The sequence below is a fragment of the Vigna umbellata genome, chromosome 5 (genome assembly GCF_029865625.1).
Source record: "Vigna umbellata cultivar VRB3 chromosome 5, Vumbellata_1.0, whole genome shotgun sequence".
Lineage (NCBI taxonomy): Eukaryota > Viridiplantae > Streptophyta > Magnoliopsida > Fabales > Fabaceae > Vigna > Vigna umbellata.
In genome coordinates, this window is record NC_142169.1 from 14,439,085 (window position 1) to 14,458,555 (window position 19,471).

General features: G+C 35.7%; 3 protein-coding genes across 3 annotated transcripts; 1 reads left to right on the plus strand and 2 right to left on the minus strand.

The window, feature by feature from the left end:
* Positions 1-2,097: 2,097 nt before the first annotated feature.
* On the plus strand, positions 2,098-4,129 carry LOC148197763 (uncharacterized). Its single transcript, XM_088092147.1, has 4 exons — positions 2,098-2,640; positions 2,724-2,947; positions 3,047-3,304; positions 3,399-4,129. The coding sequence occupies exons 1-4, from the start codon at positions 2,113-2,115 to the stop codon at positions 3,970-3,972; spliced, it is 1,584 nt and encodes a 527-aa protein (XP_087948273.1). The 5' UTR covers positions 2,098-2,112; the 3' UTR covers positions 3,973-4,129.
* A 227-nt stretch (positions 4,130-4,356) lies between these two features.
* On the minus strand, positions 4,357-5,113 carry LOC148197764 (uncharacterized). Its single transcript, XM_088115134.1, has 2 exons — positions 4,824-5,113; positions 4,357-4,747 (listed from the first exon to the last, which is right to left on the minus strand). The coding sequence occupies exons 1-2, from the start codon at positions 4,998-5,000 to the stop codon at positions 4,445-4,447; spliced, it is 480 nt and encodes a 159-aa protein (XP_087971260.1). The 5' UTR covers positions 5,001-5,113; the 3' UTR covers positions 4,357-4,444.
* Positions 5,114-9,453: 4,340 nt separating this feature from the next.
* Positions 9,454-10,029, minus strand: LOC148197765 (uncharacterized). Its single transcript, XM_088115628.1, has 2 exons — positions 9,882-10,029; positions 9,454-9,818 (listed from the first exon to the last, which is right to left on the minus strand). Exons 1-2 carry the CDS (start codon positions 10,027-10,029, stop codon positions 9,454-9,456), a joined length of 513 nt encoding a protein of 170 aa, XP_087971754.1.
* Positions 10,030-19,471: the final 9,442 nt, after the last annotated feature.

A 19,471-nucleotide genomic window follows, 5' to 3' on the forward strand; every position in this document is an offset into this window, starting at 1 on the left:
ACGTGTTTAGGGTTTAGTACGTGGACTGTTTTGTTTAAAATAATAGGGGTGATGTGGCAACCCTTTATTCATATTAGGTATATCAGATTTAGGGATTTGAAAATTGGAATTGGGGATTTCATTTGGTTGTTGCGAGACGAAGCGGAGGACGAACAAGAACTCCAATCTTGAACAAGACGAAGAGGGCAGCTAATAGTTGAGGCGACTAAGGTAAGATACCTCGTTTCGTCTTTGGTTTTGTGTTTCAGTGCATGTGATTTGTGGTCTTCGACAATTGGGTTTTTGTCTTGGTCTGTATGTATTTTTATAATGCTTTGTGGTCCCCATTTTGCATGTTCAATTGTTACATTGTTTATCAGTTGTAGTGGTCCCAAATTTTGTTTCTTGAATTGTTTTTCAGTTGTAGTGGTCCCCGTGTCTATGAGTGTTTCGTTAGTGGGGATGTTACTTTGTTCCCTGTCCCCCTGTCTTTGTCGGTGTGAGTGTTTAGTTAGTGAGTGAGTGTTTAGTTAGTGAGTGAGTGTTTCCGTAGTTGTAGCAGTGTAATATTTGAAACACTTGTTAACCCCCATAATGTACAGGTTATAAAAGGAAGTTGTTGATATGGATGAGGAACGTATTAAGGTGGTGGTCCACCATTCTGGAAATTTTGTGAGTGATGATAATGGGAACTTAAGCTTTGAAGGAGAGAGAGCAGAATGGTCTTGTGATCCAGACTTGTTTAGCTATTTTGGCATAGTAGCGTCAGTCAAAGATTTAGGTCATCTGGACATCAAAGAGTTATGGTACGGTTTAGGAGGTCAGTCTGTGCACCCAGATAGGTTAGAATTATTAACTGATGATAGGGGTGCCATGCACATGTTGAACATTGCTAGGTTAAATGATGAAGTTCATCTGTATGTGGTTCATAATATGATGGAACCAGAAATAATAGAAATGATTGATTGGGTTGGTGGTCAAGTTAATGATGAAGGTGATGTTGCAAGACAAGTGGAGGAGGTTGAGGTTGTTCGTGATGTTCAACTTGGAACAGAAATGGTGGAGGGTGAGGGGGATACCCATGAGGGTGAGGTCCATACTGAAGTTGAAACAGAAATGGTGGAGGGTGAGGGGGATACCCATGTGGGTGATGTGGGTGATGTTGAGGTCCATACTGAAGTTGGAAGAGAAATGGTGGAGGGTGAGGGGGATGCCCAGGAGGGTGATGGTCTGGATGATACTGCAGTAGGAAGAAAAATGGTTGAGGGTGAGGATGATGCCCATGAGGGTGAAGGTGATGGGTATGAGGGTGATGGTGAGGATCATAGTGATGTTGGTAAAAAAATGGTTGAGGGTGATGGTGAGGATCATAGTGAAGTCCCTGAGGGTGAAGGTGATGGGTATGAGGGTGAAGGTGAGGATCATAGTGATGCCTATGAGGGTGATGGTGAGGATGTTGAGATCCATCATGAGGAGGAAGCTGAGGTACATGATGTAGATGATTTTGAGCTAGAGGATTATGAAGAGGATGATGATGTACAAGACAGTGAGGGTGATGCACATCAGGCAGAGTCTGAGGACGAAGATGTAGATAGAAGTGAAGGAAGTCTACATGATGTCAGCGTGCATTGTGACATTGGGACTTCTAAAGGAAATGTGGGAGAACAAGCTTGCAGTGCCTTACTTGAGTCTGAACGGTCAACAGATAATGAATTTATTCATGATATGTGTGGGTTGTCTGACAATGAGTGGTTATCAGAGGAGTTGTTGAGTGGATCAGATAGTGAGGACAATCATGTGAGGACTAAGATAAGGTTTCCCACTTTTAGTATGCCTAAAACTTTGGTGGATTATAAATGGGAAGTAGGAACCTATTTTCCTGAGAAAAATGAATTCACAGATGCCATAAGGACTTATGCACTAAGTAATGGGAGAAGTTTAAAATTTATTAAGAATGACAAGAAAAGGATTTCTGTCAAGTGCTTGGGTGGAAGAGGAAATTGTAAATGGTATGCGTATTGTTCCTTTAGCACTGATATCAGTGCATGGCAACTGAGAAAAGTGTTTGATAACCACAACTGTAGTAGAGATTTCAATGTTAAGTTGATCACTTCAAAGTGGTTGAGTAAAAGGATGGCGAAAACTGTGAGAGAAAATCCTACAATGAAGGTCATGGACATTAGGGACAAAGTTACTAGGAAATGGAATGTAGGAATTTCAAGAAATATGGCGTTTAGGGCAAGAGCAATGGCAAGAGATAAGGTTGAAGGATCATTCAAAGATCAATATAGAAGACTTCGCGATTATGGTCATGAGCTGCTGAAAACAAATCCAGGAACAACAGTAAAAATCAAAGTTGATAACAGTGATGGTGAGGTCATATTCCAAAGATTTTATGCATGCTTGAAGGCATGCAAGGATAGCTTCATTTGTTGTAGACCTATTATTGGCTTGGATGGATGCTTTCTGAAAACCAAATATGGAGGGGAGTTACTAACAGCAGTGGGAAGAGATGGAAACGACCAAATGATGCCCATAGCATATGCTATTGTTGAGGTAGAAAACAAAGACTCCTGGACTTGGTTCTTGGAGCTCCTTATTGAGGACCTTGGTGGGGCAGCTGTATGTGCAGGATGCACATTTATTTCAGACCAACAAAAGGTCAGTGAATGTTCAATATGTTTTACATATAACTGAATATCTTCATTAAACAAATGTTAATTACAATATGTTGAATATGTCAGGGTCTTTTGCCAGCAATCCAGGATCTTCTACCTGGTGTAGAACAAAGATTTTGTGTTAGGCATTTATATTCAAACTTCAGAAAAAAATTTCCTGGAAAAAACCTTAAACGTCTGATGTGGCGGGCAGCAACAGCAACACACCCACAACAATGGGAGACTGAAATGAGGAATATTAGAGACATAAATCTTGACGCATTTAAATATCTGATTGCCATCCCACCTAGGTATGCATTAAGTCTTCTAGTTATTAACTCTTAACCATATTTCAATATTTGCTTCCTTGCCATGACACATAGTTGACTACTTATATTCACTTATCCCAGGTTTTGGTCAAGATCTAGATTCACCTCTAGATCACAATGTGACACTCTTGTCAACAACATGAGTGAGGCCTTTAATAGTGTGCTAGTCGATAGTAGGTCTAAGCCTATTATTACCATGTTAGAAGACATAAGGGTTTACATAATGAAGAGATGGGCTGCCAACAGGACAAAGATCACATCATATCAAGGTTCAATATGCCCCAAGATTTTTAGCAGATTTCAAAAGGAGTCCTGGTTAACTAGACATTGGTTACCAAGGTAACTTTTATGATGTGTGTTTCCATTCATGTTAACTTTCTTTCCATTTATTGTGATCCATCTAATTGTGTTTTCAATTGTGTATTACATACAGGTGGTCAAGAGAAAAATTATTTGAAGTGAAACATCTTTCAGAATTTGGTCAGCAATTTGTTGTGAATATTGACACCATGGACTGCACATGTAGAAAATGGGCAATTACTGGCATTCCGTGTACTCATGCCATCATTGCAATGAAGTTTTTGAATATAAATGCAGAAGAATACATTGGCAACTGGTTTAGGAAGTCTACTTATGAAGAGACTTACAACACAATAATTAACCCTATCAATGGACAACATGTCTGGGATGTTACACCCTATGCAGATATATTACCACCAAAGAAGAGGACAATGCCAGGAAGGCCCAAGAAGAAACGAAGGCTAGAGGAGTGGGAGTTGAAGAAGAATAACAGTGAATTAAGAAAGGGTGGCCAGAGGAAAACATGTGGCATCTGCAAACAACTTGGACACAACAGAAAAGGCTGTCCACAAAGACCTCCAACAGTAGAGGTTCCTACAGCCCAATCTTGTCAAGTCACCCAACCTCCAGCAACACATGTTCCTATTGGTGACCAATCTTCTCAAGTCACCCAACCTCCAGCAACTATGCCTTTATCTGATGAATGATGTACTGATCAATGATCTAATGTACTGATCCTAAATTTATATTTTGTAGCAAATGTTTGCTCTATCATTTTGAACACAGTCTGTGCAAATGTATTGTTATGATGTATTTTGGATATGTAAGACAATGTTGTTATCATTTTGAACAGCTTCTGTTATCATCTAAGACAATTCAAAAACTTCTGTTATCATCTAATACAATGTTTGTGGTTATCAGAAAGTGATTACTGCCCAATTTTGTTATCACTCATCAACTTTATTTCTCATTACTTTATTGCTCATTGCTTTATCATTATTCCACTTAAAGTAACAATACAATTAAATGAAATTAAATGACACACATTATCACTGTAATAACTCACCAACATTAATAAAACACACATTACATATAAGCCAAGTTTCAAGTCTGATAACATTAATAAAAAACACATTACATATAACCCAAGTTTGAAATCTGATGACAGATGACACAGCATCAACCAACTTTCACCAACATTGCTAATACAATTACATTCAAAACAAATATGACAAAGATCATCCCCACCAACAATTTAAACCACTTATCTAACTTAACTAAACTTTTCTCTATACAACCCAGTCTGATCTTTGGACAATATGTTCCTTCCATTTGCAACACACTGTCTTCCATGCTCATCACACCCACTTCTTCAGTTCTTTCACTATCAGTCCTTTCTTCTACATTCAGCCATTTTCCTTCATTTCCTTCGTCAATGCACCACTTGAAGAAGTTGCAACCAACCAATTCTCCACTCCCACCCTGTTCAACACCAACACACACACCTTCGTCAAAACCCAAATAAATAGACATAGATTTATTGTGATATGAAACTGACCTTGAAGTTAGGGCAACCCCAGAATTTTTTCCCCTTGTTCTTAGGGGTTCTCGCAGTACGAAACACTGCACTGTGACCACAGAGGCATCTTGGGTTTCCATCGAAGCTCCTAACACTGCCACTACTGCGTTGCATGGCCGAACCCAAACATTGGCAAGAGGAAGATGAACGAGACATCCTTACCACCTCCTCAACAGTGCTTGCCCAAGACGTAAGACACCAGCTCTGGTTCACCAACACGAAACACGATCCTCTCCAACAGGAGAATATACTTTGGATGAGATGGGATGCCCTTAAATGTTAGGGCTTCGTAGCCTACGTGGATAAAAGAAAAAAACAGTCAATTTTAATGCACAATGCCACGTCCGTAAATTGAAAAATCCAGCTCACACCATTTTAACGCCGTTTCACAACACTTAACGGTTATGGCAAAATGTGATCACTTTTACAAAAAATATGACCCAATTGAGACAGAAAAAAACTTGAGGACTCAACTGAGATTTTCATACAAACTTGAGGACCAACGAAGGGTTTAAACCTAAAATAATCATTAACTTGCTATTTTTCATAAATATAACAGGAAAATAAAGTTAAAACTGTTAAATTGATTGAAAGTAGTTGGACTAATGCACTCAAGAGAAACTACCACTAGTACAAAATTGGGATACTAACGCGGCTAATATGGTGCGGTTTGTGAAAAATCGAAGCATATAAAAACGCGGTGACACTTTTGCAATTTTAAGAAACTTATAAGCTTCGATTTAAGGGGAACTGAAACATAACAATTCTATTACCTCAGTTAAATAACCATCCAAGGCGAATAACCTTCCAAAATATATAAAAATTACAAATAAACTCATCCCGTGAATATTGTCTGACTTGTCAAATATTTTGACAAAAAAATCATATATTTTGATTAGAAATCTATGCATTGAGAAAAAATAAGTAATATCTAATTATGTTAAATTAGATATGTGGATGAGACCAAAATTTATGTTCTTTATCATTTTCATGTATTCTTAATTCAATTCAAGAAAAACAATATATATATATATATATATATATATATATATATATATATATATATATATATTTGTTTTCCATTGCTAAATTTAATTTAATAGTCACTTAATTGTTTCTATGACACACTTGATATTTTTACTATTTTTAATATTTTATTAATTGTTTATTTTATTATGTACTATATTATTTCAATATTTCATATATAATATTTTTTAATTTCTGACTCGTTATGGTAAGTGAAATTTCATCACGTTAACTGTATAAAAAAAATTATTTACTATAATGTATAAATTATTGTTATTATCATAAATTCTATATATTATCATCCAACATATATTTTAAAATTGGAAGATTTATGTTAAATTTTAATTATTTTTAATTTAGTTTTTTTTTATTTCTTTCAAGTGGTATATTATAATTTTTATTAGTATATAAAAAAATGATTTTATAAGAATTTAAAAAATGGAAGTAAAGAAGCATTTAAAGTATTTTTAATTAGAATATAAGTTTTTTTATAATTGTTTAAAAATATTTTTAAATTTTATCAACTTTGTTTTATTAATATTTATAAATTTAATAATTTTTTTATTATGTGTATAATTTCTTTTTGAATACTTAATATTTGAGAAACAAAGTATTTCCTTTTTATACGGAACATTTGTTTATTTTATGTTTTCTTTATTATAATTTTTATTTTTCTAAAAGTTAGTTAATTGATGTTGAAACAATAAAAATGAAGGTATGAGTTCATGTATAGGTATATCCATTATGGGTAGAAATGTAATGAGAAAAAAAAATTATACCTATTAAATTTAGATATCAAAAAGATGATTTTTTTTAAAGAGGTATAGGATAGCAAAACCTATCTAACCCGGTCCCATTGTCATTCTTATTTGAATTATACACAACAATTTTATGATATTTCCTCCTATTGATTGAGACAAATGAATATTTTGTTCATATTAGTGGACTAATTCAATGGACAAGTTTTATAATTTGCATCAGACTTTTTAAAATGAAAAATGAAATTTATTTAATTTTAAATTTTAAAATAATGTTTCGATTCACAAAATCTCCCCTCCAATTTTTCAAATGGATCAATTTGTCCTATATTTTTGTAACAAAAATTTCATTGCACAATTTAAAATAATGTTGTTGTTGAAGGCGAAAGACTTGTAGAGATTGAAAGAATTCTCTACTGCATAATTTAAAATAACTTGTTTTAAGTTCTAAATTGAAAAACTCACAGATGACTGAAACACAATCCAAAAGAAAAATTACAAATTTGGAATTTGATAATCCAGATTACATTCTGTTTTTCCTTTTAAACTTGCCAATGTAAAATTTCACTTAAGATTTTAATCGGTGATTGTATTAAACTATTTGGAAAAGAGGTTATGTTTCTTTGTCTAATTTAATCAGCCATGTTTATTTCATATAGTATCTTTGATATGATAATGACATACAGGTTTGTATCTATATATTTAAGTCTCACCCATTTGCACCCAGAAATTTTATATTTATCTACAGATATTTATATAAAAAATTATATCCACATATAAATAATCATAATGATATACTTATTCATTTGTATACTTAGGTGTTACGTGGTAAAAATTCTTTTCAAAGAAATTAAATAATAATTATTATTACAAAAGATAAAAAATTTAAAAATAGATTTTACCACTAGTACAGTCAGGGGAAACGACAGCGGTTATTTTTGTCTATAGGCAGCGGTTTTCGAACCGAGGCATATTCAGGCGAGGCAAAAAGTCTAATACTTTTGGCCTCGGTTAAGAACCGAGGCATAAAAGGAGATGATTTTGCCTCGGTTCATCCTTAACCGAAGCAGTAAAGTTTTTGGTTTTTTTATTTTTTTTTCGTAGGACTTTATGCCTCGGTTCCTTTGAACCGAGACAGTATGTCCCACTCTACTGCCTCGGTTGTAGCTGGAACCGAGGCAGTAGACTTTTTTTTTTCTCATCCGCAAGACTTTCTGCTTCGGGTGTGACCATAACCGAGGCCATAAGGGGTCTTTCTACTTCGGTTATGACCTGAACCGAGGCATATATCTTTGTTTTTTTTTAAATGAGGTATGTTTCTGCAACATTCTCAACCACAGAAACAGACCTGCATATATTTTTGTAGCCAGAACAATCCAGAATAATGCAAAAACGTATATTTTAAATGAAAATTATATTAAAACATAAATATATTGAATGAAATCATAAACAACTTCTTAGAAGCATAAATCAGTCCAATGTAATCATAAATCAAGTTTCAAGCATAAATCAATGCAATGTACAAAAGTGTTTTCCTAATATCTACTACATATAATTATATAAATGAATAATAATGTAGAAAAGCATAAAACAACTTAGAAACATAAACTTAGAACTTACTATATCTTAATATCTACTACATATTATGATATAAATGAATTACATATTTAGCAAGTGTTTTCCTCACAAGTTGAATTGACTTCTCTGGAATTGGAGCAGTCCTATTAAATCTCTGCATAAAAAACAATGATTTCAATTAGTGTATATGAAATCCAAACTATAGAGAAAATAAAATTCAAACCTAAATATTACCGTTTCCCATCCACTAGTGTAATGTGCACGAATGATGGTCATCATCCAAAACATAACGTAGTAACCACATTCATATGACCCCATTTGTCTATTACACTATAATATATCATCATAATTATAAAATGTTAAGTAACATCATTTGAATGGAACCAAATGTAACAAAGTATGGACTAAAATACCAAACCTTAAGGGCAACCCATGCAAGCTTTTTAGCTGTAGCAGTAGATCTCCCAGATAACATCATATGTGTTGCAAGGGAACTATTAAAAAAATTCCTTTAGCATACATTTATATAACAAAAAATTCGAAACATTGAGATTCTTACCAATCTACTACATGTCTAAGAGGGCTGGGAGGAGACTTCTGCAATGAACAAAACCAGACAGTAGTGTTCTCCGGTATGGAGATCACAAGTAGCTGCCAATGACACCTGAAATTGGTAATAACTTATGAATCATATACCAAAATTAATAAATGAATGTGTTGAAGTTAACAAACTTCACTTACCCATGTATATAAGGGAGAAAATATATCTCCTTCCCCATTCCAAAGCAGGTGGTGATGTATGTTTGGATATCATCAAATTTATTTCTTTCATGAGTCATAGAGGGGTCAATGAACCCATATACATCGTTGAACCCCTTCTTGTTACTAACATCAAACATATACCTAAAATGAAGAAATAATCTGATATAAGTAAGTTGATAAAATAGAATTATATAAAAAAGTTTTCATAAACTTACATCATCCACAGCTGAATGAGTGTAATATTAATTTCTTCTCTACCCGACGCAAGCTCCCTAACATCTTGATGATGCAAGTACAATGGGATATGAGCTTCTCTTCCAAATGTAGTAGAATCCCAGTGTACATTCATCGGCACATCTGAAATGATTTTAGCAAGCTCGTCTAACGCACCAAGAGGGTCATCCTAGATAAATGAGTCTTCTTCGGTGTAGGACTTCCCTTTTGACCTATCTGCTATTAAATGCAAAAATGGTTATGTTATAACGTCAATTAGAAGTAAATATTAAAATTGAGAAGTATATAGTACGAGTGTTTACTGGGGGATTAGATACATCACCAACCAAATGTCTAGGCCAGGTGACAAAGGACTTAAATGCTTCTTCCACAATGAAGAACTCATCTGTAGGCACAAGAAGAACGGCATCCGCTATGACAACTTCATCCACCGTGACCTTGAACTCATCTTCTGAAAGTTGTACACCATGCACTACAGTGGCTGTCTCATAAATTGTACCACGAGCCATTAGCATGGTCCCAATATCAGAAAGAATATATAACTGACATGGACGAGTTTCATCCATGTCGTCCCCTAGGGCACCGGCAACTGAACAACTTCCTTTACCGCTTCTACCTGTCAAATTAAATGTTAGGTTATGCAAAAAGTAAATTAGTAACCAAAAATAAATAAGTTTACCTGTAGGGGGCACAACATGTTCCGCTACAGGAGATGGCGAAGGACGATTGCCATAATCCTCATAACGCTGTTGAAACTGGCGCGCAACCATTTCAGCAACTTCGTCATACAACTCTGCTCGAACCTTCTTTGTGATCTCCTGCGTCATCTCTTTTCTTATGTCCTCCTTCATCTTTTCGTATGAATATGGACGCGAGGAAGACCCAAAAAACTGTCGTATGCCTATGCCAGTCCTAGCACCACGCACCCGTCCTGGGTGCTTAGGTCGTCCAATAGTTGTGGCAAGAATATCTTGACGACCTTCTTGTGTGAATTGACCTTGGGAGCTCTGCTCAACCAAGGAGTCCTATCACATAACAAAAGTTCAAAATCATTTGAAAGATCTATGTAATATATATAACAAAATTAATGTAAAAATATAAGAAATGACATCTTACAATTCTTTCATATATTTCTCTGGCAGACTCGGAAGTGTAGGAGCCCGATGGTCTTATACGGGCTAACTTCCACTTGTCGTGCCGAGATGGTGGTGAAGGACGAGGAGGAGGGTCACCACCCTCAGAAAGTGGAAGTCTACTATCTGACTTCTGCTTCATTATTTTTTCTTCAAGCTTCCTATATCCACCACGAGACAGTAGGTGTGGATTTTTATTCTGAGCGCTTATTCCCTGTGCTTTTGACCTTTTTTCCTGTGACAAAATGAAACAATTATCATAGTAAAGAATTATGAATGATGAATTGAATGATTTTACTGCACTTACCTGCCACGCCTCGGATGAACGAAACTCTACAAACTGACGTCATGTTTCTTCGTCAATTGTTGAATACATGGATTTTCATTACTTTTTGGTCCAAATATATATCTAGACGCCAATTTTGTCTTAAACCCTCGAAATCTTTCTGCAATTGCAGATAAACACTTATTCCTTAAGCTCTCGACGTTTGACATATCAAATGTTATCTGCAACAAAGAAAGTAATAACCTTATATCAATACAGATTTATCAATATAATGAATATAGAATTTGGAGCAATATTGCTTAACTTACCAATAGATCTTGCCAGATGAGATTCCGATCAACCTCAGAAACATGGTCAAAGGATGGAGTAAGTATAGAGATACGATCACGTGCTAGTACTCCAAGGTAAGACCTAAATACATCTGCATTTGGGCCAGATGCAACTCCAGTGACCACGTCAATAATGACAGGTGTCCTCTCACCTGCATTTCTTCTAAGTATAAGCTGTCGTAACCTTGTTGCTCCTCTCGTCCATCTAGAAGTGGTGGGGACTTCATCGCCTGACGAATGAGGTGACTCAGCCATATATCTGTCACAATAAATAAGATGAAATATAAATAAAACACTTATAAAATAACATATATTATTTAACAAAAGCCATAAATATGTACACAAACATGAAATTCATACATAATCATATGGATTGGTCATATATATATTCCCTCATTGTGATCTTCTCGTATTGCTTGTATATCATCAATTAGAGGGTCGTCATCCAAATTTATTGTCGTTTTAAATGGATGGTTGTGAACGATATGAAGATTACCTAGATTCTCTTCTTTATCTTCAATTTGCTTTTTTCCTTGGAGAGCAACATAGCAATGGTCAGACGCATGATCTTTGACATAAAAAACCTAACTTGCTTGATATGCCATGATGAAGGGTTCGTCTCTATAACCAACCTTTCGAAAATCAACAAGTATCATATTAGATTCATCTATTTTGACATCACTCTTATTGTCTACCCACTTACATTTGAAGAGTGCAACGGAAAACTTAGTGTAATCAACTTCCCATATCTCTTCAATTCTACCATAATATCTCATGGATCCAACTACAGGATTTTGATCTTTGGATGTAGAAAATTGTAGCAACTCAGCTTCTAAACTGACGCTACTATTTGGTACTGTGCTTTTATCATCCAAAGTCTTTGTATAGAATGTGCAATTATTAATTTCGTAGCCTGTACAACATACACCATCAAACTTCAAGCCATTTGCTAACCATAACAAAGTCTCAAAGGACCGTGATTCTTTCGTAACTTCATATTTGAACCAGGACAAGAATGTTCTATTATGCTCCATCAACTGCCATTTCTCTGATTGTCGTGGATAGTTGTCCTTTACAACGGTTTTGTGTGCTTCAAAAAATGGGATCACTTCATCTGTGTTGTTTAATATGTACAGATATGCTTGCATAAATTCTTCACGACTTTTCGTCACCACATTCACACCTCGGATGCTTTTACTTGTAGAATATCTACTCAACCATGATGTCCGAGGGACTCCTATCGGATTTGCTTTAGTCATATACTCAGAGCAAAATGCAATACTTTCTTCAGCAATATATCTTTCAATCATTGAACCTTTTGGACGATATTGATTTTTGACGTTCCCTTTCAAAATCTTCATATAACGCTCAATAGGGTACATCCATCTTAAGTATACTGGTCCACACAACTTTATTTCTCTGACCAAATGAACAAGTAAATGCACCATGATGTCAAAAAAGGATGGAGGGAAAAACATTTCTAGTTGACACAAGATGATGATAATTTCGCTTTGAAGTTCATATAATTGTAGGATCGATGACTTTACTACAAATTGACGAGAAAAATGAGCACAATCGAGTTATGGTTTGCCTAACTTTTTTGGGCAAAATTCCACGAATTCCCGCTGGTAACAACTGTTGCATTAAGACATGGCAATCGTGAGACTTCAGTCCAACAAGCTTTAAGTCCTGCATTGACACTAAGTTCTTGATATTTGAAGAGTATCCTTGTGGTACCTTGATACTCTTTAAACAAAGACAAAAACTTATCTTCTCTTGTTTGGACATTGTGTAACATACAGGGGGCAAATAAGTACGTTTACCAATCTCTCTTGGTGCCAACTCTTCTCGGATCTTCATGTCAACCAAATCCAAACGCGCATTCACTCCATCTTTTGTTTTTCCCTGGATGTTTAGTAGTGTACCAATCAAGCTATCACAAACATTTTTCTCAACATGCATGACACCTATGCAATGTCTAACATCTAACTTTGACCAATATGGAAGATCAAAGAATATTGATTTCTTCTTCCAAGGGGTCGTTACAGAAGACTTCTTCGACGTTTTCCCAAATATATGATGTACTCTATTAACTTTCTCAGCAACTTCAAGTCCAGTAAGTGGACTGGGTGCATTGTTTTTCTCTTGTTCTCCATTGAATGCTTTCTTTAACCTTCGATATGGATGATTAGATTGTAAAAATCGCCGATGACGCATATACATTGTCTTCCTTCCGTGTTTTAATTGTTGAGCTGCAGTGTTTTCTTCACATATAGGACATCCTTTATGACCCTTCACACTGTACCTTGACAAATTACCGTAAGCTGGGAAGTCATTAATGGTGCAAAATAACATGGCATGCATCATGAAAGTTTCTGAAGCAAAGGCATCAAATAGTTCAACCCCATCAACCCACAACAACTTCAAGTCTTCAACTAGTGGCCTTAGATAAACATCGATGTCATTTCCAGGATGCTTTGGACCAGATATCAACATTGACAACATCATGTACTTTCTTTTCATGCACAATCCAGGAGATAAGTTGTAAATTATCAGTATAACGGGCCAACAACTGTGATTGGTACTTAAATTACCAAATGGATTCATTCCATGAGTAGCTAAGCCAAACCTAAGATTTCTACATTCTTCACCAAATTGGGGGAATTCTTGATCCATAATTTTCCATTGCTTTGAATCAGCTGGATGACAAAGCAGCCCATCAGTTGTTCTCTCACCTGCATGTCATCTTAGGTTTTTAGCGTCTTTGGGATTCGCAAACAAACGCTTAAGTCTAGCAACTAGTGGAAGGTACCAAACTACTTTCAAAGCAGAACCATTCTTTGTATCGTGATAACCCACATTTTGGACACTTTATCAAAACTTCATTCTCATTCCTATATAATATGCAATCATTCGGACATGCATGTATCCGTTTATATTCCATACCCATCGGACAAAGAAATTTTTTTGCATCATAATTACGATTGGGTAACGTATTTCCATCTGGCAGCATTTCATTCAACAACGACAACAATTCTGTAAAACTCTTATCACTCCATCCATTGCTCGCCTTTAAATTCATGAGTCTTAACACCACTGACAACCGTGTGAACTTAGTTGAACCCGCATACAAAGGAGTCTCCGCATTAGTGGACATCGTTTCATACACATACGCTTGGGCAAAAGCTTCTACGCCAACATCGCGGATCATGTCCTCTAAGTTGTCTTCTTCTGCTTGATCTTCCATACCCATTGTGGAATCATAAACATTTTCAGTTGGAGAGACAGTTGGAAAGTCTGTTAATTCGTCGTGTCATATCCATGTTGTATAACTTCGTATGAAACCATCACAGATAAGATGTTCCCTAATATCAGTTGCGTTCAACTTCCTCCCATTCAAACAGTTCACACAGGGACATCTGAATTTCACTTCATCATCACCACTTGTACTCACATTACGGTGCGCAAACTCTATAAATTCTTCTACCCCTCTCTCGTACTCAGTGCTGATGCGTGGTAAATTAATCCACCCTCTATCCGTACGCATGTTTACTGAAATTGTTTACATAATTTCAATAGTCTTGAATGATCACTTTGATCGTGTTTGTATTCAAGGTGTGACCCTATCCCATTCAAGAAGATTCATTTTTTTTAGTTTATTAAACATATCAATTTTAAACAACATATCTTAAATTTCACGAAATTTTGCCAGCATTTCGCATTGGTCTTCAGGTTACACGAAATGAAAGTGATTATAAATCACAATCAAATATACGCCCGAAGATCAATACAAAACACAACGACAAATTTTTGTGAAATTTAAGACAAGTATATTAAAATTGATATGTTATAATAAACTATGAAAAAGTTATTACTCTTCTTAAACTGTCCAACCGGACAATTCAAGATTCAATACTTGTAAATTATTATTATCATCTCCTTTATTTTCATTTGTAAAAAGTATGTTTGTTCAAAAAATCTGGAGATAGTAAATAATTTTTGTATTGAATCTTAAACGGGAAACTAAGGCTAATTCACAACAACAATATATATTCAAGCAAACAAATAATTACATATGCAACATGTAATATATTCAACCAAACAATATATTCAACCAAGAGTAAATAATGTCATTTCAATTAACTTTAGGGTTTAGATACTTGAGTTTATTTCATTTATTTACAACATGTTTCTCAAACCTTATTTGAATATTGTATAAATTAACGTATCTCCCTTCCTTCCATATAAAACCCAACAAGTCTTTTTTTTTAAATGTCTTTCTTGTTATTTCTTCTAAACTAAACTATCCAAAATTAACTCTCTCTTTTTTGTCTACTTTTCCTTATTTTTATCTACACCAAATGCATTCAATTGGTCTCAAAATCTATCTATCTTGTTATTTTTTTATGTCTTATATTTTGTTAACTACCTTGAGTTACACTCTTTGAATCAATTCCTTGAAAATACTCAGCCTTCAAAATCTGTTGTTGAAAGGGGACAAAGGGACACAGTGCAGTGCACTTCCATTCTCCCTTTACTTCTTTAACTAACTTCGCTTCCACTCTTTGAATCCCTATGTTCTAAAAGACTTATTCTTCTTTTCAATTTCAAAAATAAATAAAAAATAAAATACTTTTTCAATTGCTCTAAGTGTTAGGCTTAGAACCAATTAATCATCCCAAATTTCCAGCCTTCAAAGTTTGTTGAAACTCAGCTTTTATTTTTTTAAATAACAATCTACAATTCAACGTGCCAATCACTACTCTGTACATTTCTAAATTAACTCCGAATAGTGCGTAACACACTACTTATCCTAACAATCCAACTGCAAAACAGCCAATACACTACCAAGAACAAACAACCAATATACTGCCAACAAAATTAAAAAAATCAAAACAACCAATACATACAATTTGTTTCTCTTTCAGCCTTCACCAATTATTATCAACAAAAACACAATGAACCAACCTCAATGCAGACAACAAGATTGAAACAGCATTGGAGGCAGTACCGGCGGAGGAAGCAGTGGCGGAGGAAGCACCGGCAGGGCAACGGTGGCGCGACGGTGAAGGAAGGAGGCACGACCAAGAACGAGGACGAGCAGGAATGCGCGAGCACTGGCAAGATCGAGGCAGGCGAGACCACTGGCAGCAGCAATGGCGGAGGTAGCACCGGCGAGGCACCAATGGCGTGACGGAGAAGGGAGGAGGCGCGGCCAAGAACGACGACGAGTAGTGGCACTACCAAGACGGAGGCCGGCGAGACAAATGGCAACAATCGGTGGCGCGGCGAGCCAAGGAGTGGCACTGGTGGACGAAAGCGCAAACAAAAATGAAGAAGAAGACCGTATACGAGGAGGAAGAAGAAGCTGTCGATATAAATGGAGGTTCTGCAAGATTTGAAAATATGAAGTTGACCTACTACCTCGGTTACTCACACACGCGAGGTAATATCAGCATACAACATCGGTTAAAAGCATCAACGGTGTAGAACGTGTGGCTAATAGACATCGGTTCACTGCTAAACCGATCCCTAGGTCTGACAAATAAAAGCTGGAGCAGGCGTAGCAGCAGTTGGAGCAGGTGGTTTAGGCATCGATTCCCCTACAGACCGATGCAATAGGACATGGTTTAGGCACCGGTTTCCTAACAAACCGAGGCAGTAGGGAGTTGTCAGACTTTTCAGGTCTTTTCAGGTGAGCAGCAAAGGTGTATAGGCTTCGGTCTCATCCTAACCGAGGCAATAGGAAGGGGTTTAGGCATCGGTTTCGTGGCGAACCGAGGCAGTAGGTATTTGTCAGACTTCTCAGGGCCTTTTCAGACTTCTCAGACTGAGCAGCAGGGGTGTATAGGCCTCGGTTTTGTCTTAACCGAAGCAATATGGCTGTTCCACCACGGGTTGGATGGTGATCGAGGTATATAACCTTGTACGCTTCGATTTTTGTATAACCGAAGCATATATGGAGCGTCAAAATCTACATTTTTTACTAGTGTACGTAAGGAATGTAAAAAAAAATACAAAATAATTAAAATATAAAAATTAAGTTTGTATTCTTTTCATGTCCTAATCCCAAATTATAAATGAAAATCACCAAATCAGACGAAATATCATCATGCTCACGGAAGAGAAGGTAGTGTTCTAGTTTGTGTTGTAGATTGTCCTTCATTGTTAGGTCGTCATTGATGGTAGCAAGTTGATTGTTGTTGGTCATTATAAAACAGAGGAATATTTTGGATGAACGAAGTTGAAGAGCAAAATGCACATACAACCTGAATTCATGAGTAAAGTGCACATACAAGCACTACAAGAAAAATGGTTATTATCTACAGATATTTATATACAGATCTTGATCTGTATGTAACATGATATTACATACGAATTTTACATACGGATCCTGAAAAAATAGTTACAATTTTATATACGGATTTTACCGATATATTCGTATATAAAATCCGTATATAATGATCACGCGTGATGATGAGAGAATTTTTTAAGGATAAAATCTGTATATAAATATTGTAATCCGTATGTAAATAAAAGCAAATATTATCTACCGATTTTATATACGGATCTAAAAATTATTTTTAAAAAAAAAATAAAATTAGATTTCATTAATTCCAAGCTTGTCTTTTGGAACACTCACTCGAGCAATTTTCTCTCAAATCTCTCTTGAACCCTAACCTGAACTCTACAGTCTCCACGCATTAATTCTCTCAAGTCTTTCTCGAACCCTAACTTCAACTCTCCACTCTTCATGCATTGATTCTCTTAAATCTTTGTGGAACCCTAACTTCAACTCTCCATTCTCCACGCACTGAAACTCTCATCTCTGCATTACTTTGCTTACTTCAAACTCAAGGTTGTTGTTAATGCTATTTCTAATAGCTTCATCCCGTTCATATCTTGCGTAGGATAAAAGGGCCGTTTAAATGAACCAAATGTTTGCTTCACATGGACTAACCCTAATTGATCTAGTTGCTCTATCAGGTATTTCAAGCAATTGGTGCTGTCAGAGGATTTCTAAGACCATATTCTCTTGTAAGTAGTGAAAAATTTCAAGAATAAAGCTTTTGAAGATTACTTTAAATTTAATTTATGCTTTTTCTGGTTGCTTTTGAATATTGTAATGAACCATCTGATAATTGGGTTGCTCTGTTTGCATCAATGCTTAATGGTCCTGTTAAGTTTTTTATTATTACCACTTATTAGTTATGATTGCATTAATGTTTGCATCTGATATTCTTTCATGACTAATTTCAGTTCATATCTTGTAATATACCTGTAATGAAATGAAATAAAAACCAGAGAATAAGATTTTTCATTGCTCCTGCATCTCTATCCAAGTTATACATGGTTGGATTAAATTACTATTAATTATTAATACTTATTAAATTACTGCTTTTATTTTCACAGCTTTTCTTTTGTTTTCGAAGTATTATATGTCGATTTTATATCACGATACTTTTATGTATTACTTGAAATGATGATTTGACTTTTATTTTAATGCATAATTTATTAAATAGCATCATACAATGTTAGAAATTAAAAAATAGTATTTTTTAATTTTATAAAAAAGGGAAAAATAAAGAATCAAATTTTAATCATTTAAATTATGAACATATTTAATAAAGTTTTGTTGAATGTAACTTAATTAAAAAGTAGAGTAGTATTCTAGTATAAACCCGCATCAGCTTTTCAATAGACACACACTGTTGAAAGTCTATAGCAATGAGAATGATGTATAAACAACACGTAAATATTTGTAGATATTATGACTTAGTTTATGATAAGGAAAAGAAGGAATTTGGTTTAAAGAAATGAAGATGATGTTAGAGCACTAGTAAAAAATCGGGTTTTTACAGCGCACATTATGCCACGGTTCAACGAAAACCGCAGCATAATGGTGCGCGGTGGCAGTTTTGTAAATAAAACGAACATATATGCCGCGGTTCTACTGGGAACCGCGGCATATACCCCAGTCAACCATTGCCTTTGACTCCACGTATGAATAAAAAATTAAATAACAGAGTATATGCCGCGGTTGTGCAGAGAACCGCGGCATATACCCAGCCAATTTATTGCAGGTGCTGACTGGGTCAGAGAATTTCAGAAGTTACAGGGGGTATATGCCGCGGTTCCCCAGAGAACCGCGGCATATACCCCTGTAACGTCTCAACTTCTCTGCCTTTCAGAGAATTTCAGAAGTTACAGGGGGTATATGCCGCGGTTCTCTGGGGAACCGCGGCATATACCCCCTGTAACTTCTGAAATTCTCTGAAAGGCAGTTGGGGAGACAGTTGTGTTGAACACGTTTCAGGGGTATATGCCGCGGTTCTACGAGCAACCGCGGCATATGCTCCTATATGAAATTAATTTAATGTTTATTTGAAATATTTCGAGGTTTATGCCGCGGTTGCCCGCTGAACCGCGGCATATAGTTTGAATTTAATTTCAAAAATGCCATTTAGGATTATTTATTTAATCACTATATGCCGCGGTTGGGCGTGAAACCGCGGCATAT

Bases quoted from the DNA above. Each gene is read 5' to 3' on its own strand.
- LOC148197763 (XM_088092147.1), top strand. From the start codon at position 2,113: ATGGCGAAAACTGTGAGAGAAAATCCTACAATGAAGGTCATGGACATT. The intron at 2,641-2,723 runs GTCAGTGAATGT...TGAATATGTCAG, and splicing joins TTATTTCAGACCAACAAAAG to GGTCTTTTGCCAGCAATCCA. The intron at 3,305-3,398 runs GTAACTTTTATG...TATTACATACAG, and splicing joins ACTAGACATTGGTTACCAAG to GTGGTCAAGAGAAAAATTAT.
- LOC148197764 (XM_088115134.1), bottom strand. From the start codon at position 5,000: ATGTCTCGTTCATCTTCCTCTTGCCAATGTTTGGGTTCGGCCATGCAA. The intron at 4,748-4,823 runs GTCAGTTTCATA...GGTGTTGAACAG, and splicing joins GGGGTTGCCCTAACTTCAAG to GGTGGGAGTGGAGAATTGGT.
- LOC148197765 (XM_088115628.1), bottom strand. From the start codon at position 10,029: ATGACGCAGGAGATCACAAAGAAGGTTCGAGCAGAGTTGTATGACGAA. The intron at 9,819-9,881 runs GTAAACTTATTT...TTAATTTGACAG, and splicing joins ACATGTTGTGCCCCCTACAG to GTAGAAGCGGTAAAGGAAGT.